The sequence below is a fragment of the Nicotiana tomentosiformis genome, chromosome 5 (genome assembly GCF_000390325.3).
Source record: "Nicotiana tomentosiformis chromosome 5, ASM39032v3, whole genome shotgun sequence".
Classification (NCBI taxonomy): Eukaryota; Viridiplantae; Streptophyta; class Magnoliopsida; order Solanales; family Solanaceae; genus Nicotiana; species Nicotiana tomentosiformis.
In genome coordinates this window covers 77,512,513-77,535,701 of record NC_090816.1, presented here as the reverse complement: position 1 = coordinate 77,535,701, position 23,189 = coordinate 77,512,513, and the positions used below count along the sequence as shown (strand labels likewise).

The 23,189-nt window shown below is 40.7% G+C and overlaps 1 protein-coding gene across 1 annotated transcript; it reads right to left on the bottom strand.

Annotated features, from left to right (window-relative positions):
• Positions 1-2,325: 2,325 nt before the first annotated feature.
• LOC104100206 (peptide-N4-(N-acetyl-beta-glucosaminyl)asparagine amidase A-like) lies at positions 2,326-4,086 on the bottom strand. Its single transcript, XM_009607383.2, has one exon. It carries the CDS (start codon positions 4,084-4,086, stop codon positions 2,326-2,328), a length of 1,761 nt encoding a protein of 586 aa, XP_009605678.2.
• Between the last annotated feature and the right edge of the window lie 19,103 nt (positions 4,087-23,189).

The window sequence follows — 23,189 nt, the reverse complement described above, 5'->3', positions numbered from 1 at the left end:
TAAAGAATTTGTACATATTAATAAATAATTGGTTTGAACCAAAGTTATTGGGTTTGGATTATGGAAGGACGAGATTTTAAAGGCGGCCATATATAATGAAGTACGGGGCAAATGAATGGGCTCGTATTTCTTCCGTGGATTGTGCCTTCAATTAAAAAGGCTGAACGGACACGAGAAGAAGAAGGTGGATGGATCATGCCGGCACAATGGAGGACAATTGTACCAATTGTTGGCCGTACACCATCCCAGTACATTAAACATTATGAGAAGCTTCTCGATGCCATGGATGAAAACTATGAGTGATGATCCGAGAAAATTCCTCGAGGGATTGATCCATATCCAGAATGAAAGCCCCCTCATCCTGATCCTGTTGATATGGATGAGGATGAGAAAGAAATGGTTTCTGAAGCACGGGCTCGATTAGCCAACACAAATGGCAAAAAGGCTACAAGGAAAGCCAGAGAAAAGCAGCTTCAAGAGGCTAAAAAAACTAGAGAACTAAGGGCTGCTGGAATAGATCATGTATATCAAAGGAAGAGAAAAGGTAGTTCAGGAATTGATTACAATCCCCTTGAGAAGATTTTTATGATGTTACTGATGAAGAAGACTCTAGTCCTGTAGAACAACGGCCTTATACCATTGAAGAATTTGAAGGTGAAAGAAGAGTCGATAAATAAGCTCGTCTAAGATTGCACAAAGGAAGGAGGACGCGCTTACAGCTATATTGCATCATGCCAACAAACATAACGTGAGGAAGAGGTCGAAATTGAATCTTCCTGCACCAAGGATTCCTGACCGACCATGAATTGGCAGCCATAGCAAAGATAGGTATTCACGCCAACGATCTAATAGCTGGCTGGGGTTGATGAACTCTCCAAAGGAAATGCTGCAACCCGCGCTCTCTTGCAAATTATGTCTGGACCTGGAGTGCTCGATACCGTAGCAAGCTCGATTGAGTGTGTTCCGGACTGGGGCTCGATTGTAGATGTTGTAGTAAGCTTGAAACCCAGGCCTATTAACATATTAAAATTTTGGAATTGTTTGTGATTTGGTTAGTATCAAGCTTATACTGGCTCTTTTATATTTCCTTTTCAAGGAACATATTTTCGTTTTATTGTTAGAATTGTGTGGGCGACGATTTTGGTCAGAACGTGGAATAATTAGCAGTTTGTTATCGTTTTCGTTCTACTTATTCTATATTTGTTTTCATCCTTCTCCTTTCTTTTTGTGCTTACTTTCTTTGTTCAAGGAGAGAGATGGCGATGTTATTTGATAACCTTTTAAATGGTTGACCAGTTCATTCTACAGAACTGTTCTCATGATCTGTTTAAGCTGAGTTATTTCTTGCTTCTCATTCAGACCATGTTAACAATTCAACTGCTCGCTTTAGGTGTTATTTGCTGGATAATAGCATCACCACTGCAGTAGCGGCTAGCTCACCAACTGATAGAAATTATGCATAAGAAGCAGAAAAGCAGCAATTTACTAAAGAAAAGGAACAAGCAGACTTTACGAGCAGCATAGTAATTACACTTTGCTTATGATAAAAGTAAAGACACTAGCTTCAAAGCCACTCCATTGTTACTTTTGTCTTTGATCAATGTTTTTCATTTTTCCAGGACCGAAGAACAGGGGATCCTTATTGTTGCAAAATATTGAACATGAGGCTATGTTCAAACTCCCAGTCCTTCTATCAGAGCTACTTTGTTCTTTTGTACATTTGTCTTTGGTGACTTCTATGATACTCCTCTTACTCTTACACTGTTTCTCCCCTTGTGGACTAATGGTTGCAAATCTAACTGAAATGAGAGGTAGTCACATATGGTAGCGTTAGTAAGAATGGTGTCTCCAGTTTAAAGTCATCAAGTCTCTGTGCAACATATATCTCTGGATAGTAATAAAACCACCAGCTACTTCCCAAATGAGAAATGATGGAACTGTGTAGGCTGCAGCCACTCCATCTGTAAGGATTGAGGACAACAAATCATGAAGGTGTATTACTGCTATTTTGGCTGCATCTTCTTATAGTTAATATTTACATATATGTAGTCAATTAAGCTAATCTTTCATCCAAAAGACAGGAAGACTGTAAGCAGAGTTAAGTTCATTTTATGGCATTTCACATTCTTGTTGAAAGTTGAAACCTACAACTTTACACTATGATTACTACTAAGACAAGAATTCGGGGATCAATTCAACTGATGCTATACACTACATGGTCGCAGGGAAAGAAAGGGCAGTGGGAATGGAGCATTTAACTCATAAAAACGATTCCTCAAACGGAGTCACAATTCACAAAGGATAAAATGAACCATGCAACTGAAACTACAAGAAGGCTGCACAAACACTGCTTGCAGTGTCACTCGTAAGTGTGCCATTAGCAACTGAAACGGTCCTAGAATAGCAACCAACATCATCCCTGTAAGAATAAGTTTGTTGAGTGGTGGCTCCACCAGATAGAACATCATGATCTTGAACAACCATCCACCCACTGCATATCTGCCGATTTGTCAAAGAGGTTGATAAATCTCCAATGGACTTCCTCTCCCTCCATTCATGATCTAAATCAGTAAGCATCAAGCTTGTATCATTCTCTGTTGAAGGCAAATTCTTAGTGGTCATACTAAGTGGATATATCTTCTTTACGGTGGTCCTAGAAATCGTGATACCCGTATCAGACACTACTCTTACTATGCTCTCTTCTCTCACATTCTGCCTTACCCTTTTTTCAGTACCATTGTGATAAAACTTTATCTCATTCTTGAACTTCACTTCTCTGGAAACTGTTGTAGTTAAATTTCCTGAAGTTGTATTCACCCACCCCGAAAACTTGCTCTTCCTTCCCATCTCAATCTCAAACGACCCATCAAGTCCATGAAAACTCGAAGATCGCTCGATGTTAAACTTAGGAGCACCATAATCAAGAACCTCAGCCTGAACTTCACATGGAGATTTACAATCATCTAACCATAAATGCAAATTCCCATCCACAAGCCAAAATGGGATACTATCCGCCACCCCAAGATCCAAAAAATGATCTTTACCATCAAGCAGCAGCTCCAAAAACGGCGTTAAATCAATATCATAAGAAGGAAGATCAAAGGCACCAATTGAAACCACCGGTTCCCAGAACAAAGGATTAATTCCTCCCGTGAAAATCACTGGGAATGGAACCAAATATCCTACCAAATTCTCATCTATCTTTAACAAAACTTCCCTATAAGCTCCATGGCCTCTTTTTGTGGTCAAATTATTCATCTTGAGATATGAATCCGGCGGATTTGAGTACCAAAACTCATCATCCCCGTGAAACGATACATAAATTTCCATCACAGCTTTGTAAGTATTCTTTGGAATCACAACTCTCTGCCCATGTAATTCTGATTCACTCTCAATTCTAAACCAAAATCCATTATCTCCATTCCCCGATATGGGGATTATCAAATCAGCCGGTTTTTCATATAAATCCAACGAATTTCTCAGTTTGTTAACTTCCATTGAAATATGATTATTATCAACATAATTACCCAATTCAACCCCGGTAACATTCTTAATATCATAGTATAAAAAAGTAAGATTAACATGATAAACCCCAGTAAAAATTTCATTAACTAAATTTTCGAGCATGACAGAAAGGGTAATATTGTCCTTTAAAAGAATAGAAGTGTACTTGGTGACGTCTTTATTAACGGTCCAGAAAATTCCGTCATCGGTGGGCTCAGCAGTGCTGGTACGGAGAAGTTCAGCACCGTCAAGCCAAACGGCGGCGATACGGTCGTACTGTTCGCCTTTGCAGGATACTTTGAACTGGAGAACGGCATGAGTCCAAGAGCATTTGAAGGGCGAGGAGTAAGGGATAGAGACTGGCGGAAGGCCGTATGTGTTGCTGAAGTTGTGGGTGAATAAGGGCAGTGTGCAAGATGGAGTACTGTTGTTAGTGAAGAGTAATGGGTGACTGATTTCGATGTATGGATGTGGAGTTTTGGGGGAAAGTGTGTGTTTGATGAAATGGGAATGGTGTTGTGGTAGTGAACAAGAAAGTGGAAAAATCAAGAAGAAGAGAATAGTAATAATGGAGGGGAGCATTTTGACCGCTGATGGAAATGAAAATCTGTTGAATTTTCTAATTTGGAAGGCAGGAGCTGAATCTGAATTGGGGTTTTGACTGCTCAGATTTGAGAATAATCAGCTTGTTTTAGTTGGTCCAGTAGGCAGTAGCTAAGATGTCCAAGTTCAACTATAGTTCCTAAGGTGAATGGTTTTGCACAATTTGGGTTTAATAACTACGAGTTTAAGTGTCATGGCCCTTCTTGCTACTAGTATCCTGGATGACTTTGGTTTGGGTGTTTACAGTTAATTTCTCCGTCGTTCGTCATTCTCTTAGTTGTAATTTTTGCTCTAATACCACGTAGTCAACATGGACGAAGTCATAGTGATAGCTGAGTCGTTCGTTGACTTCAAGATTGAGCCTGCCAAGTCTATAGGAGACAACTCCGAGTGGGGTGGATGAGATCATGACAAGGATAAGGGGAAAGGCATAGCCGAGGTATACAAGTGCAATGGCAAGGGGCATCCCATAACGGACAGGGGCCCAAGAGAAACGATAAGGAGCCGGAAAATGGTAGCGAGTCGTGCCTAAGGGAGGGTGCTACTTCTGTAAAGAATCACATCGGGCAAGTGATATCCAGAGTTGGGGAAGCTTGCAATAATGATCGAGAACTTTTGTTCAGGCATACAAGGGTGACACAGGAGGGACCACTTGCATTGGGGGAATGCGCTTGGAATCTAAGCCGAAAGTAAGAGATTCCAAACAGAGGCGGATCCAGAATTTAAATTTTATGGGTTCAATTTTTAAGATTTTTAACATTGAACCCATTATATATTTAAAGTTATGGGTTCAAATCTATTAATTTTGTAATTTAAATAAATTTTTACACATAAATTTTTACTCCGCGTCGAAAGTTATGGGTTCAATTGAACCCGTAACTCTCACACTGGATCCGCCTCTGATTCCAAAGCCTATCTTGGCGGCATGCAAATGGAGCATGATGGCAATAAGAAAAGTTGGGCGGACATAGTTGAAGAGGATGACGAGTTACAAAGTGATGGCACGCTATCGGACTTAGACGATGCACCAAGCAAATGGGTCAAGTTTGCTAGCAAGGCTGGGACCACGGAGGGCAGCCAAATAGGTAGTGGAAGCACAGACCCGATACTTGAGAAGCTGCTAGACTTAGTAGAGTCATAGGGAGATTCAGACCAAGAGCAAGGAGAGGTATCCGATGGGCGGAGGATCGAGACCATCATTGCTAGTCGTCCAAAGTACAAACAGGACAAGAAGAAAGGTGACCAGTACCTTGTGACATGGGAAGGCGAACTACCCCATAGGGCATCGTGGCTAATGGACAACGATCTCCGGCGACGCCAAGGCGAGGTGCGCGTGTACGTGTCGATACTTTGTGCCGAGGGGGGCACAAAATTGGGTGGGGTAGAATGTCATGGCCCGCCACATCATCATGCCACGTAGGTGCCACTTGGCATATATTTTTGCCATATGGATTATGGAAAGCTTACATATGAAATAAACTAGCACATGTGGGAAGGTTTTAGAGAAATACAGAGATTTCTCATGGAAGACCTTAGAACCCTATGGAATTGCTAGGAAAGTACTTAGAAGATTCTAACTATGTAGAGAATTCTAGAGAGGGGGCTTACTTATAAATAAAAAGGGCCTTGTGTAATAATTATTATTTACTCACTAGCCCTTAGGAGACTAGTATATAAAGGGGACTATTTATTTGTAATTTATCAAGCAAACAATTCAAGTTCTCTCTGATACAAAGTTTCTTTTAACAATTCTCTTACATTCTTTCTAACATTCACTTAGCAATTTTGAGTGTAGTAAGGCTGACTTGGCGTAGAAAGAACGTGAGCAAGTTGTGTAAGATCGTGAGCAAATTGTCAAGTGCCACACGTGTACTTAGTTAACGACCAAGTACATGGCCTAAGTCCCAATAAATTCGTAGTTATTGATACGTCATTGAACTATTCTGTTTAGACAAAGATCATATCCCAATATTGGAATCAGCCATGTCTATACTGTCTTTTCTCCTAATTTGAGCAATTTTCTCAACCAAAAAAATGTAGGGGGTCAAATTTCCACAAAGAGGAGATACGAAATTGCTGATCGTTTTAGGAATATCAAATCTTTTTAGACTTGTATGTCCTAAACATTAATCCATCTAAAGAAAGGTCCATTTCAATTTATGTGTTTTACTTTTTTCTTTGGTCTATTTAAAAAAGAGTGTCTTTTTCTATATTTAGTATAACTCTTTAGTTTCAACTTTTCACATGACATATTTTAAGACCCCAAGATTCAAATATATTTTGATACATTATACGCATTTTTAGTTTAAGATCACAAGATTTAAAAGTTTTAGTTACTTTTTTTTCAATTTCGTATCCAATCAAACCAAAACACATAAATTGAAATAAAGGGAGTAGTATTTATTTTATGTAATACAGTAAAAGATTTATTGGAGACTGTTTGTTAAGTATTATGTATATTACTTGTATAGGGTAAAATCGGTTCACATTAGATACTCGAATGATAGAGTGACACGTGGATCCGAGGACAGACGGAAGACGAAGCGAGTGAAAACCAAGACCGAAGATAATAGCTTCGGTTGGCATCGGGTAGACCTCGAAGCAAACATTGTTAACGAAGGCAAACGAATAATTGCCACCAGATGACATTCAATGAAGAATATTCCTCAGTATTAAATACACAATCCGTTACAGAGAATTTTGGCATTCATAGCCTGCCGTTAAATATACATTAATGGCCCCCATTATTATCATTAAAGAGGGGTTTGATCCTAGGACCTTGTTCCCTAGGTATAGCTATAAATAGTGGCTTTAACAGCCATTGTAAGAGACAAAAATTCTCACAAACTTATGCTACACATTATTCCAAGCTAAATAACACTTTATTTTATTTCTAACGATATTCTTATTGCTGCCTTCAGAAGCTTTTCTCCCGGAACTAAGCTGTCTAATATTTTATCTCGATTTCAACGCTAAGTCTTGCATTTTATTTAATTTATTTATCATTTTGGGATCAAATTGATTCGCTTGTCTATAAACCACGCTATAAATTTAACTGTACCGTTTTACGGATAAATAGTTTAGCGTCCACCGTGGGGCTTAGATAGTTTCGTAATTGGATTGATCCTTGCATCTGATACTAGTCTGTTTAATTCTTTGTTTCTTAGCAAAAATCGTAAAAGATGGCAGCTAATGATGACAACATCGTACACAACATTGGGGCACAAGAAAATCTGCCTCAACACGAGGACTCGATCAGCGACACCCACAATGAGGAGAACTTAGCCACGCCAGTTTATGGCGGGCGATATCCACGACACATACGTGAGGCGACTCCTGATGATGCCGAAAACGAGAATGTTGCGGAGACAATAAGGATCTTGAGAGAACAACAAAAGGCCATCATGGGCCATCTCTCATGGCAAGATCAGGCCATAACAGAATTAAGGCGAGCGTTGATGGGTGCTTCCAACAACGCTAATAGAAGAGGCCAAGTTCCTCCCGGTGCTCCTGCAAATCAAACAGCGCAAAGGGTTGACAACAACACCCCAAGGGATGAGGTCGGCTTCGACGAGGCCGGGGGAACTGGCAGCAGATCTGGTAACAACAACAATAATGATCCCTTCAAAGACGAGCTCATGCAGATTATGAGGGAAATAAATGCTCGAATGGACCAAATTCCGGGCGCATCAGCAATGCTGAAGGGCCCGGACTCAACGAAATACACCCAGTTGTCGTTCAAACCAAGCGCATCACCAGATTTTATTCCGAAACGGTTCAAAATGCCAGATGTACCAAAATATGACGGGACTTCGGACACTCAGGAGCACATCACCACATATACAACAGAGGTGAAAGGAAACGACTTGGCTCCACATGAGATTATCGGTCCTGCTGAAGAAGTTCGGAGAAACCCTCACGAAGGGGACCCTGACATGGTACTCACTCTTACCCGAATACTCAATATATTCCTTTGAGATGATCACAGACTCTTTCATCAAGGCCTATGCCACGGCTAGGAAGGTACAAGCCGGAAAGGCAGACATATTCAGAATTGCTCAAGGAGAGTCCGAATTGCTGCGTGAGTTCGTGACCAGGTTTTAGAAATAAAAGATGATGCTACCGGCCGTGCCAGATGAATGGTCAGCTGAGGTATTTACTAAGGGGATGAACCCGAGGAGCTCCGACGCCTCCCGAAAACTGAAATAAAGCCTGCTCGAGTTCCAGGCAACTACATGGGCGGATGTCCATAACCGTTATGAGTCAAAGATAAGAATAGAAGATGATCAGCTCGGGTTTCCAGCATCGAATAAGGGTCGGGATCGAGAAAAGAACATAGATAAATCGAAGGATGATTTTGATGCAGATCGACGATCTTCTAAGGGCCGGTTTTTGCCCTACAAAAGGGCCGAAAGATGCGACAGAGGGTTCCGGTCGGCGGATAGGTTCGCTCCCGATAGAAGAACTGACCGCAGCCGAAATAATAAGACATAGCAAGATAAAAAGGTATCGAGTTTCCGTGATTCCACCTATCCCAGGCTGTCCGAGTACAACTTCAATGTCAGCATAGTGGAACTAGTATCGACGATGAGGAACATCAAGGAAGCACGGTTCCTGAGACTGATGAGATCCGATCCCAGCCAGAGGGATCCTAATCTATGGTGTGAGTATCACAGGACTAACGACCTCCGGACTGGGGACTGCCGACATCTGCGCGAGGAGGTGGCAATGTTGTTGAAAAATGGCCATCTTAGGGAGTTTTTAAGCGACCTGGCGATGAACAATTATGACCACAACCGAGATAATGCAGATCCCTCGAAGATAGGAGAAGACCCTCCTCGACTAACTATCAACATGATTTTTTGGGGGAAAGAGATTAACGGTGTAAGCTTTTCAGCAAAAAAAAAGCAAAGGTATCGGTAACTCATAGAAAGAGACTCCAAGAAGTCACCGAGGACGACATCAACTTCATAAAGGAGGATGTCGATGGACTTCTACTACCGCACAACGATGCCATGGTAATCTCTCTTAATATTATGGATTTTAAAATTAAACGTATTTTGGTGGACCCAGGATGTTCAACCAATATCATTCAATGGAGAGTGCTGGAGCAAGCCAAGCTAACCGGAAGCATCATTCCGGTAACAAAGCTCCTCCCCGGGTTCAACTTAACAAGTGTGATAACCCGAGGGGTGATCTTGTTGCCCACGAACACCGAATGAGTCATGAAGACTACCTTGTTTGAAGTAGTAGATGGCGACATGAGCTATAAAATAATTCTTGGCAGACCATGGTTACACGAGATGAACGCCGTGCCATTAACATATCACCAACTTTTGAAATTCACAACTCTAGAGGGAATCAAACAAATAAGAGGAGATCAACCGGCGGTGAGGGAAATGAACGCGGTCTCTATTTCCACTAGTAAAGGGAAGGAACACGCGGCATAGCAATTACAGAAACCGACGCCTGCTCCCGAATCAAATGAAGATGACAAAGGGGAGGAGTCGTCGGAATCCCACCAGGTACCAAGGTATTTCTAGGTACCGGAAGAAACATACGCGACCAAATCCATGGCAGAAGAACTCGAACAAGTGGCATTGTTCGAAAAGTTTCTAGAGAGGAAGTTCCACTCGGGGACAGGACTAAACCTCGAGCTCAGGTCAGGATTTATAAAATTTCTTAAAACTAACATTGATTGTTTTGCATGGTCGCACACGGATATAACAAGTATCCCTCTAGAGGTGGCGGTGCATAAGCTAAACCTGGACCCCAGCATCCCGCCGGTAAGGCAAAAGAAGCGCCAAGTTGCCGAGGTCAGAAATAGGTTTTTCAAAGAAGAGGTAACTCGATTGCTCGATATCGGTTTGATCCGGGAGGTAAAGTATTCCAACTGGCTAGCTAACGTAGTAGTAGTTCCAAAAAAGAATAATAAATTCCGTATGTGCGTAGATTATAAGGATCTGAATAAGGCATTCCCAAAAGACTCTTTCCCATTGCCAAACATTGATCAAATGATTGATGCAACAACCAAACACGAGTTGATGAGTTTCCTCGATGCCTGTTCCGGGTACAACCAAATCAAGATGAACCCGGAGGATTAGAAGAAAACTTCGTTCATAATAAACTTTGGCACATATTGCTACATTGTGATGCTCTTCGGGCTTAAAAATGCCAAAGCCACTTCAGAGGCTCGTGAACAAAATGTTTGAAAAGAAAATAGGGAAATTAATGGAAGTTTACATAGACGATATGCTGGTTAAGTCTTTGAATGCAGGTGACCATTTGAAACACCTCCAAGAAACCTTTGACATCCTAAGGAAGAACAACATGAAGCTTAACCCTGAAAAGTTTGCGTTCGGAGTCAGCTCCGGTAACCTTTTGGGTTTCCTGGTGTCAAAAAGGGGGATCGAAGTCAATCCTGACAAGATTAAAGCCATCGAGGATATTCCAGACCAGCTGACAAACGTGAAAGAAGTCCAAAGACTAACTGAAAAACTGGCCGCTCTAAGTAGGTTTATTTTTCGATCTTCGAAAAAATGCCATCACTTCTTCTCACTTTTGAAGAAGAAGAACAACTTCGAGTGGACTCCAGAATTCCAACAGGCTCTAAAAGACCTGAAACGGTATCTATCAATCCCTCAATTACTATCCAAACCGGAGGAGGGTGAACAATTGCTAATATACTTAGCGGTCTCGGAGGTAGCGGTAAGTGCTGTTTTAGTTTGGGAAGATGAAGGTACGCAATCTCCTATTTATTACGTTAGTAAAATTTTATCGGGAGAGGAAACTCGTTGTCCGCACCTCAAAAAATTGGCATTAGCTCTCGTAGTCGCCGCTCGAAAGCTTAAATCCTTTTTTCAATGCCAACCGATAGTCGTGGTGACAACTTTTCCCATGAGAAATGTCCTTCACAAACCTAAATTGTCAGGTCAACTGGCCAAATGGGCAGTTAAAATTAGTGAATTCGATATCGAATATAAACCCAAGACTGCGATCAAATCATAACTTTTGGCTGACTTCATGGCCGATTTCAGTCCCGGGCTGCTGTCTATAGCCATAAAGGAAGCGGTGATGGTGTCGTAAATGACATCAGGAGTTTGGGCCTTGTTCACGGATGGAACTTCCAACGTGAAATGGTCTGGGCTCGGGGTAGTCTTAATCACGCCCTCGGGCGAAGTCATGACGCAGTCCATAAAAATTTGATATTCTAATATGGTAGAACTAAAAGACTGACCTATTTGGTGACTTTCGCGGTTGCCCTCACTAAACCAACTTGAATCTGAACTACGATTCAGATCAAGTCTTACTGAAATAGAATTTCCTTTTCGTGCCATATGCGCTTAGACTTTACTTTTCCCCATTTTTTCTTCCCGGTCGACTAACAATGAAGCCGAGTATGAGGCTTTGATTGCAAGATTTGAACTGGTTCGGGGACTAGACTACGAGGTCATCGAAATCAAATGCGATTCCAATTGGTGGTAAATTAAGTATATGGAATCTTCGATACCAAGGAAGAACGCATGCAGCAATATGTAGTGAAAGTTCAAACTCTACTCGCACAATATAGGGAATGGTCAATTACTCATATCCCAAGAGAAGAAAACGCAGAAGCATATGCATTGGCCAATCTGGGCTTGTCCACAGAAATGAAGGGATCAGATTCTGGTACAGTCGTACAACTTATGCACTCGGTACTGGACGTGGATGATTATTATGAAGTAAATACAACTAACTTGGTCTGGCACTGGAGAAATGAAATCATCGACTACCTTGAGCATGGCAAGCTACCTGAAGACCCGAAGGAATCCCGTACACTCCGTACCAAAACAGCTCGTTACAACTTCTAGGGAGGACAGTTATACAGAAGGCCGTTCCAAGGCCCGTTGGCCCGATTCTTAGGCGCCTCCAAAGCTAATTATGTGATAAGAGAGTTTCACAAAGGAATTTGTGGAAATCATTCAGGTGCAGACTCGCTGGTGTTAAAATTAGTTAGGGCAGGATACTACTGGCCCCGGATGGAACAAGACACTAAGGCATTCATTCAGAAATGCGACAAGTGTCAACGCCATGCGCCGTTAGTACACCAATCGGCAGAGCTACTGCACTCAGTATTATTCCCATGGCCATTCATGAAATGGGGGATGGATATAGTCAGGCCGCTGCCACCAGCTCCCGGGAAGATAAGATTTCTTTTGATTTTAACTGATTATTTCACAAAGTGGGTTGAAGCAGGTCCTTACCAAAAAGAGTGGCGAGAGCGAAGTGGTCGATTTTCTGTGGAAAAACATAATTTGCCGATTCGGAATACCGAAGGAAATTGCCTGTGACAACGGGCCACAGTTCATAAGCGCAAAGGTCACAAAATTCCTTGAAGACTTGAAAATCAAAAGAATCACGTCTTCGCCATACCATCCGAGTGCAAATGGCCAAGAGGAATCAATAAATAAGGTGATTATTCAAAATCTCAAAAAGAGATTGGAAGCAACCAAAGGCAAGTGACCCAAATATTTACCGGGAGTGTGATGGGCATACCAGACGATAGCCAAGTCAAGCACGAGAGAGACACTTTTCTCTCTTGTATACAGAGCAGAAGCTCTGATCCCGGTGGAAGTAGGAGAATCGAGCTTGAGGTACTTCTGGGCGGACGAAGAAATAAACAACGAAGCATTGCTAGTCAAACTAGAGTTGCTTGACGAACGCAGGGACTTAGCGCACATAAGGATGGTGGACCAAAAATAAAGAATGGAAAGGTACTATAATCGAAGGGCCAATCTTTGCTATTTCAAAGTGGGAGACTTGGTTTTAAGAAAGGTGACTCAAAACACCCGAGAGCTCAACGTAAGAAAGCTGGGTTTGACATAGAAAGACCCCTACCGAGTTTCAGCTGCCACCGGGAAATGATCATACAAACTAGAAAACCAAGATGGAGTCAAATTGCCGAGCAACTGGAATGTGACTCACCTCAAAAGGTATTATTGCTGATGAGCACCGCTTATACTGAAAGTATGTGCTGCACTCTTTTTCCATTCGTCTAGTTTTTGTCCCAATTGGGTTTTTCTGGAAAGGTTTTTAATGAAGCATCAACGAAAAATATACTACGAAGGAAATGTCATCGGCAGAAATAAGACCTTTAAATGACAAGGCATGAAAATGATAAGCCACTACGAGATGGTTAGATAGTCTTTGGCTCGATAGCAAAGTTCCTAACGGGAAACGAAGCTTGCTATCGGACCGAAGGCTATTCAACCGTTCACAAGTGCTCCTTCCCTACAAGCCACTGGGGGTGGTTAGCTAATATTTGGCTCGGTAGAAAAATTCCTAAAGGGAAACGAAGCTTGCTATCGGACCAAAGATTATCCAACTATTCACTAGTGGAATCCTCAAAGGAGCAAGGCTTCTAGTGTTCTAATTCGCATTCTTCGCATTCGAATACTGGGGGGAGGGGAGGAGGAATGATATGAGATTACAACAATCTGATTTCCACAGAAACTGGGACTACAAAATCCGGGCACAAAAATGTCTCATCGGGACCGGGGACTGGCTGTAGAAACAAGTTGTACAATTTAGCCACAAGTAATGGCAATTTCTTTTTCTGCAAAACGAATGCTTATGTACTTTTGAATATAGAAGGAATAAAATAAAGTCCTTTTATTTTTATCATGTTTCTTGTCCAAACGATGAATTGATTTTGTCATTTGAAAGTTAATCAAGTATTTCAAATGCTAGTACCGGAATAAATAGGAGACGTCCTCTTCAAGAGCACTGTAAACATAAATAGGAGACGTCCTCTTCAAGAGCACTGTAAACATAAGATGACCCTCTTTTATGAAACCCTCACAGTAAAGGGTTGGTCCCGAAAGAGTTTATGCCCGGAACCCAAATACTATCGGGGAAAAATGCACCCGAAGCCTTGCATAATTCGACGCAAAAAAGTAAACTTTATGCAATGCTTAAACAAAAAGCACTTTTATTTATCAAACGTGCCAAGAAGCACAAGTACAAAAATATGAAAAGAAAACAACAAAGGAAAAAAGAAAAAAACTAAACTATATCGCCCTCATAACTCGGGGGAAGAGAAGCATCAATGCCCCCAGAAGAAGTAGGCGGATTTGCTGTCGGCTCGAGATCTTTGCCTTCATCATTATTCTCTTCCAGTTCCTTCTCGGTTCCCGAGAACTCGAAACTGAAACTAGAAGAATCAGTTGCATCGGGCTAAACCGAGAGGCATCTTCGAGCGGTTAACTCCAGCTCTCAGGCCTTAGTGATTTCATCGTCAATATCAATGACGCCTGCTTTGGCCTCTTCCAAGGTTTTTCTTCTCATGCTATACATAGAATGTGTTTTTTCGATGATGAGGGAATCCGCTCGACGCTGAAGTTCTGATTTGAGCCTATCGACCTCGGTCAGAAGTCCATCTCCCTCAGATCTCGTGGCACTAAGGCTAAGATCAAGATCACGGATAGTGGCTATGTGAACCTTATTATGATCCATGATCCTCTTATACCTATCCTCCATCTGGAACGCTTCTCCTCGACAATAGCGACCTCTGCAGTCTTAGAATTTAAGGCTTCCTCCAAGTTATTTACTCGCTCAATGGAGGCAGCCTCGCGCTTTGCAGCAACAAGCACGACATCTTGGACTTCAGACCACTTAGCCTTAGCTTCTTGGAATTGAACTTTTAATTGAGAATCTTCTTGGCTAAGGGTTACCACCTCCTGCTTGCTAAGTTGCAGCCGATCCTCGAGATCATTGACTTTGGCGGCCTTCACTTTTAACACCAGGAGGCGTGCAACGAGTTGATCCCTCTCGGCTAACAGTTGATCCCGTTCGGACTTAAGATTTTCTTTATCTAGGATCAACTTCTAAAGGTCCTCGAAAGCAAAGAAGTTGGCATGCGAAGCAAAAACCCAAATTAGAAAATCTGTCATAGCAAGTCGAGAAGAAACAAGCAGTAAAGAGAATAAGTATGTTACCGCTGCTGTATTGTGCATGTCATTGTTTAACAAACACACACACTCTCTCTCTCGAGAGGGTGTATCTTCTTCTTATCCTTTTTCGAAGCCAGCGACTTCAGATAATTAGCAAGTTTTACCGGTCGGGATAGCAGATGACACTCGGTACATATTGAGAGGGAGAAACTCCTCCTCCTCTGGGGATCTGTAGAAGGGGTCAAATAGTTGTGCCCTAAATTCCCATGGTCTGGGGACTGGGGAGGAGGGACATCCTCCTCTGGAGTGTCTGCGGCCGGTTGGGGTGATATAGCAGTTGCTGGTGATGAAGATATGGCAGCGCGGAAGGAGATGAAGCTGATGGTGTTGTGAGTTGAGAAGCAGCTACGACGAAGGCTGTGCTGATTTTTTGTTTCTCACCAACCGAAGACGGAAGAGGCCCAATACTCAGCTTCATAGTACCGGGAGCAGCAACTGGGACCGGAAAGGGAGAATTGACATTCTCCACCAAGTCAAACTCTCCCTAGAGCACTTGGGCATCATCCTCGATCGGGGTTATAAGCTCTTCAGATTGAGCATTCTATTGAGCTGATGAAGGCCGTTGTCTCCTTTGTACCGAAGCCCCTTCATCACTGTCTTCCTATCATCATCGATAACCAAAGTGGTTGTGACTGGCTCGGGTGCGGCTTTCTTCACTTTCTTATTCTTGTCCTCGGTCGAAGAAGAACGCCGCATTTTTGGTTGCTTGTTCTCCGGCCGGGGACTCCGAGAGGAGGCACTTGCACCGGATGCAGATTCGATGGCGCCTATTCGGGTGAGAGCCTCCTTCAGCAACCTCGTAGCCTCCGTCGGATCAACCAAAACATCCTCCTTAGGGATGGTAACAGAGCCCTACGGGAGACCTGAATCCAACAAAAAGAGAGCTTAACCAATTTTCTTATGCACAAAAATGAAATGAGAGAAGAATAAGTTTCACGAGTCAACTTACCATGATTCTCGGCCTTCCATCTATATTTGGGGCCCAGCTCTTTCCACCAGCGGGTCTCAGACGTGGTGATATCCTAAATCTTCTGAACCTACCGATCCAAGCCTTCAAACCTTGGTGGTGTCCACTGAGTTGCTGAAATAATGAAAAGAGAAGGATCAACAACGACATGAAACAACAATTTTTCAAAAAAAAGACAGACTTTGAACTTACGTGTATGAGTCCATGAATTAGGGAAGATGGAGTTGTGGTCGGGATGTTATCCCCGGTGGCAACAACGACAAACCGCTCCATCTATCCATGGTCTTTGTCCTAATCCATGCTGGTGAGCAAAGCATGGTGGCCACGTTTGCTAAAATTTATTACTCCCCCAAGAAATATCTTGGGGGAGTAGAGATTCATCATGCGAGCCAAGGTAAGCTCCTCCTTCATCTCCTGGCATAGCCGCCGTAGACAGGCCACCGTTCGCCACACCGAAGGGCCCACCTCTCCCAAACAAACCTGGTATTTGTGGCACAACTCAAAAATTACGGGGTCAAGTCCCCCGCTCAAATAAAATGCACCCAAAGTGAATGGGTACATGTAAATATACGTGAAACCTTTGTTAGTGAAGGTTACTCGCTCCACCAGTTCAGGAGCAATGATGTTCAGGTCATGGCAATCACAGTCTTCCTTCACAGCAGGAATGCTGGAAGGGCGGATAGAAGAGGAGTATATGCCAACAGCCCAAGTACGAGAACTTGAAGAAGGGAACTTCGTTTCGAAGTCCTTGGCTGTGTTGAGTTGTTTAGGGATGATGGTGCTCACCGTAGGAGGGTCAGCATCAATATCAATTTCTTTGTCTTTGCTCTTCTTCGGGGCCCCACCGAAGAGAAGACCAGAGTTCTTGGAAAGGTTAGTAATAGAAGCCATGATCGGCAGAAGATGATGAGAGTTCTTTGAAGAAGATTAAAGAAAGATGAAAGTAGCGAAGAGTTAAATGCAAAGAAGTTGAGTGAGTTTGTAAAACTATTAAGTGTAAAAGAAGAAGAATGAGGTGTATAAGTAAATGAATATGCGGCTAAAATAGTGGCCATGATTACCTCGAGAACCGATAAAAATATTATTAAATCGTGGAGTAACACGTGTTTGGGGTATTAAATGTGAAGAGACGTGTGTCTAATCAAGCGTCAGAAATTTTTGAGAAGGGTTCAAAAAATTCCCCCTCCCCTCCCAAGAAAGGAATCTTCACCAACTTCCGGTGACACAAAGATGTGCCACCGAAAAACAGGGGAACAATCTATATGGGGTAAAATCGGTTCACATTAAATAATCGAATGATAGAGTGACATGTAGAACCGGGGACAGACGGAAGACGAAGCGAGTGGAAACCAAGATCGAGGACAACAACTTCGGTTGGTATCGAATAGACCCCGAAGGGAACATTGTTAACGAGGGCAAACAAATATTTTCCACCAGATGACATTCAATGAAGAATATTCCTCAGTATTAAATACACAATCCGTTACAGAGAATTTTAACATTCATAGCCTGCCGTTACATATTCATCAATGCTCCCCATAATTGTCATTGAAGAGGGGCTTGATCCTAGGACCTTGTTCCCTAGGTATAACTATAAATATTGGCTTCAATAACCATTGTAAGAGATGAAAATTCTGACAAACTTATGCTACACATTATTCCAAGCTAAATAACACTTTATTTTACTTCTAACGATATTTTTATTGCTGCCTTCGAAAGCTTTGCTGTTACATCCCATGTTTTTGTACGTGGAAGTATGCCATAAGTAAATTGATATAAGCTCGGAAATGAGATGTTACATTCCGCATTTGTTTGTACGTTAAAGTTTTGTCGTAAGTTAAACGACGTAAGCTCGGGAATGAGATTATTTTGAGATTATAAGTATTATGTTATTTCAAACAAGGGATAAGTAAATTCGTGAAGGCGAGAGGGTAAGCGAATCGAAGCAAATGAATTTCGTCGAAATTTGACATTTTGGGATAAAATACGGCCCGAGCTAAAATATCCTGTATTTATGGACTAGTACCATACAATGTACCACATGGCCATGGTAGTAAGGTGTATAAAGTGTATTAAAAGTGACTTGTATTTTATGTAATTTGAGATAATTCTTAATTATGTGAATAATTGATTAATTATTGGATTAGTAGAAAATTATTAAGTTAATTAAGAAATTGGTAATTAATAATGATTTGGATAATTCCTAAGCATGATGTGGTAGCCATATAAAGCCCAAATGATGACTATTCATTTACATACCATGTGGCATGTGTAGAGGAAGTGATGGCCTACAAGGATTGTTATGTATAACTAAGAGTAAAGTACATAAATTTGCCAAAAAGCTTACGGATGAAGCTTGGCATTCCAAGACTCTCTAAGACTTCAAATTGATCACAAAGAAACGTGAATTAATTAAGCAAAGTGACCGATTTTGGGCAAAATATTTTATACAAAGTTACACTGCGTAATAGCAACGAGATTTGCAATTCTAAGAGGGAACGATACAATCTTTCTCAAGAATATTATATGAATTTTTTCCTACTTCGATCCGCCGTTACGTGTTTTCGAAATTGACATGTGTTGAAAGGATTGTCAAGAGAATCGACTCAGGTATGTTAAGGTTAAGCCATTTCTTCATTTTGGCATGATCTCGTAATTACACGAGTTTAATAATGAGGCATAAAGAAAAATTCATATCTCGAAATTTACGTATATTTTTCTAGTCTTGTAAGTTACAATATTCTCCTTATTGGGACTTCATATTCAATTGAGTATTTTCTTTTTTTCAGTCATGAATGTAGAGAATCTATATATACAGTATTACAGTATTTTCATTACCATCGAGCTATAATCGATGGGCAGGCCCCTATTGGGCAACCTCTGATCAGATGGTAAGTTATATACCGAGCCTACTGTGGCCGAGCGCCTATGAGCGAGCCCAGTTGGATGAGATACAGAGCCTAGTATGGCCGAGCGCCTATGAGCGAGCCTACTACGGCAGAGCAGTTATATATATACCGAGCCTTATAAGGCCGGACAAATATTTTACTTACTATATTGAGAGAGTTGAGTCAGTATCAGCAGGTAAGCATATCTTGAGATTATCATTGACTTCCAGTTGCTTTCAGTTATTATATTATCAGTTCAGTTTCAGCTTTTAGTATAGTGCCTTACATACTCGCTACATTATTTCGTACTGATGTCCCTTTTCTGGGGCGCTGCATTTCATGCATGCAGGTTCAGACAGACAGACGGGTAGACCTCCTCATTAGGTGTTACCCGAGTTCATCTTGATCGGTAAGCTCCATGCCCTTCGGAGTTTCTGGGTCTAGAGCTTTATGTACATCATATGTATATATGCATATATGTTATGAGTAGGTCGAGGCCCTGTTCCGATCACATTATATCCATCAGTAGAGGCTTGTAGACATATCCTGTCAGTTAGTGCAGTATATTGGGCTTGTAGGCCTTGTATGTATATTTTGATTGATTTGCCAGCTGTAGTAGTTATGACGGCCTTGTCAGCCCAACTTTATATTGATATTTAGTCAGCATTCGCAGTTGTCTTGCAATGTGGCCCATGGCCAAAGTATGACATCACATGTTCAGAGTTCCTTAGTCGCAAGTTGGTACGCAAAGTTAGATGAGGCACCGGGTGCTGGTCTTGCCCCCCAGGTTCGGGGCGTGACACTTGCTCCCAGAACCAAGCTGTCTACTATTTTATCTCGATTTCAACACTAAGTCTTTCATTTTATTTAATTTATTTATCATTTTGGGATCAAATTGATTCGCTTGTTTATAAACCACGCTATAAATTTAACTGTACCATTTTACGGGTAAACATTACTATTTCAAAAATCTTATCCACTGTTCTTTTGTTCTCATAAAAATTCTCAAATTGTTCAAAATAATTTTGCAATTTCTTTTTTCAAACTATTAGAGTTTAAGGCATTTTCATTTCTATTGTACTTCCTATACTTTTAGTTATGTTTTCAAAATAATAACCTAGATAAAAATTGAAATGAGAGAGGTAATTACAGCTTGTTTGAATGGTTGTTATGTATCGTTTCATAATGTATCGTATTGTGTTGTATTGTACTGTATCGTTCTGATGTATGCAATGTTTGGATAAATTATATTATTTTTATCGTATTATGATGTCATGCATCAACATGTGAAGATAGGGTAAAGGATAAAATAAGAATATTTAATAATAAGGAAGGCCAAGATGAGAGATAAAAAATAAGGTAACGATGCGACCACATCAAATCGGTCGTTTCATAAAGTGGTATTTTTCATTGTTACATAATGATGGATTTAACGATACGATACAATAAAATTTAAGTAACAACCAAAACAAACATTGTATTTAAAGTAACAATACAATACAATGCAACACGTAACAACCATCCAAACAAGCTGTTAATTGATTATCTGCCTTTAGTCTAAAACATGAGTGACATTGTAATGCTAAATTTGTCTTTCAGATGCTATAGTTGTGATTAGTTTGATCCACGGATGAAAATTAGAAAAGAGTCACGCTACATTTAAATTGCAGAGAAAATGAAGTGTGAAATTATTGTAAGATTTATCTCAAGTTTAAAGGTAGTACTATTTGTTTAATCTCTTCTGAAATATCAATCACTTCAAGGGTTTGTTAGCTTCATCATGAATAATCAATGATCCCCACAAACGGTAATTCAAAAAATTGAGTGGCAGCATTGAAAGGTGCAAATCTTGGTCTTCTAGACCTGAGTATGTTTTTTATAGTGGATCCTTTGCTTGGGGAGAAAGAGATGTTAGGTTGGTAGCTATTGTTGGCCCATCAAGAATTGTTTGTGGTCGGTCGTCAGATGCCACCGCTTCATCATTCAGACAGATGCGCGATATAAGAGATAGAATGTCCGCCTTTCAAAGTTCAGACTAAATGGGCAAAGCTCCGGCTAAGAAAAGACATGTGGAACTATGGAGAATAGGCTTTTCATGGTATGCCGAGCCTTTCATGAATCTTGGGTCGAACAAGATGTATTAGAAAAAAACCTATGGCCAAACGGCCAACGGGAGCTTACTTTGCGGAAAAGGAGAAAGAATTAAATGAAGAAGTTAAACAGAAGAAGAAAGAGAATTCATTACTATTAGATTCAACTTATGCGATATGATGTCAAGCTAAATATGGCTTTACAAAGGCCATCACCATCCTTTGACAAAAGATGTTTGCATAATTAATTAAATAAATTGTATTAAAAAGGACAAATTAATCATATTATGATTTATTAAAACTAAAAATATTAGGTTAAAAGAATTATTATACAGAAAAATAAAATTAAGGGAGATAAATATAATATCGTAATCCACAAGAAATAAGCCCTCGTGAGAAAGTCTGTGAAATTATCCCTTTGAAAAATGGTGCACCGACAAAACTTTCCGTTTCTGCTTTTTAGATGCATTATCATTGACAATAGAAAACATTTTAGCAATTGTAAAATCTTTAGAAAAAAAAATTGGAAGATGCAACAGTCAAATATATGTAGATTTTACAATATGATTACAATACTTTATTGATTTTACCGATACATAATTATTAGTAGCCTAAATAATCTGGATCACTAGTGTAGATTTTGCCAATAGATAATTATAGTAGTAACTTAATTAATCTGGACAACTTTGCCAAAAATGCATCTCAAACAATGAAAGTTTTTTCGTTCAGATTTTTACCAATATGACAGATTTTGACAGTCTTTATTTTCGTTCAGAATTTCAATATAATAAGACATGAAAGGTTTATTGCAAAAATATATAGCACATTTTCTCCTTCACCTTGATCATATATACATCTAAAGAAAATGGCCAAACTATTGTTTGTTTCATCATCTACACTGATTTTTCTCATTTTCTTATGTGTTACAAAGCTTGCCACAAGCCAATCCCCCTTAGTGTCGGAATCCAAGAGCCAAACTTTTGCTTAAGGTTTCTGGGATCAGATCCTCGTTCTAAAACAGCAACAAGTGCTCATGATCTTGAGGGAATAACAATTGACTGGGGATCAGCGTATGCCAAAACAGTAACTAGTAAGGCCTTATCATTCTTGCAAAGTGCAACAGATCCAGAAGTAGAGGCTGCTTTGAGTGCTTGTGTTCAAGCATATACCACACTCAACTTTGAATTAATCTATATAGCTAAAAAAGGATGACTCTTCAATATAGGAGTGTATGATTTCTCAGTTACAATGTATGTAGAAAACTCGGTCTTTACAGAAATAATAACCATCCCCTTTATAGTGGAGGGATCCTACTTTAGATATAATTAAAAATACATAGTGAGAGACCCATGATAAATCACCTTTTTCATAATTCCTGCCAGGATTCTCTCCTCTAGTGCGGTTGCAACGACTCTTGTCTATGAGCTCGATATTGACTCGAGCTCGATATCGACTCGAGCTCTCTATCAATACTCGAGCTCGATTCTGATTCGGAGCCTTGTATTGATTCGGGGACAGTGTTGGTCGGTCTCTGCCTCGTAAGCTCGATAACTTCATCATAGTTCGATTTGGATTCGAGCTCGATAATGATATCGAGCTCGTTATTGATCGGTCCCTAGGGCTCGAAGCTTGATGACCTGACTTCGGACCTCAACCTGATCTTCGATCCAATGCATTACCATTTCGACCAGTTCGTCCGAAGGACTAACTGGGTTTGACCGTATACAGATAGTTTCATCGTTTCTTGGGAAGGATGTAGCGAGAAACGACATGATTTTTCAACGGTACGATTAGATATATACTGACGTTTGCATCGAATCCGATCATGACGTGTGTGATAGATGTCCTGTCGGTTCAGTTTACCTAGGCATTTAATGTGTGTCAGACGATGGTCGGCCATTATCGAAATTGAACCGCCATTGCTCTACCTATAAATAACCTCTTTTTTCACTTTTAGTCACTTTTACATCTCCAAACTCTAAATTTTCTAACTTCTTTCTCGCACCTTCTGAATTTATCTGTAAGTCTGTAAAATTTTCCTTCTGCATTTTCTACTGCTAAATCTCTCTTCAAAAACACCAAATCTTTGTTACCCCCTTCGTTTTTTGATCTTTAAATAAAAAAATGACGAAAACAACAAAAAACC

Bases quoted from the DNA above. Each gene is read 5' to 3' on its own strand.
- LOC104100206 (XM_009607383.2), bottom strand. From the start codon at position 4,086: ATGCTCCCCTCCATTATTACTATTCTCTTCTTCTTGATTTTTCCACTT.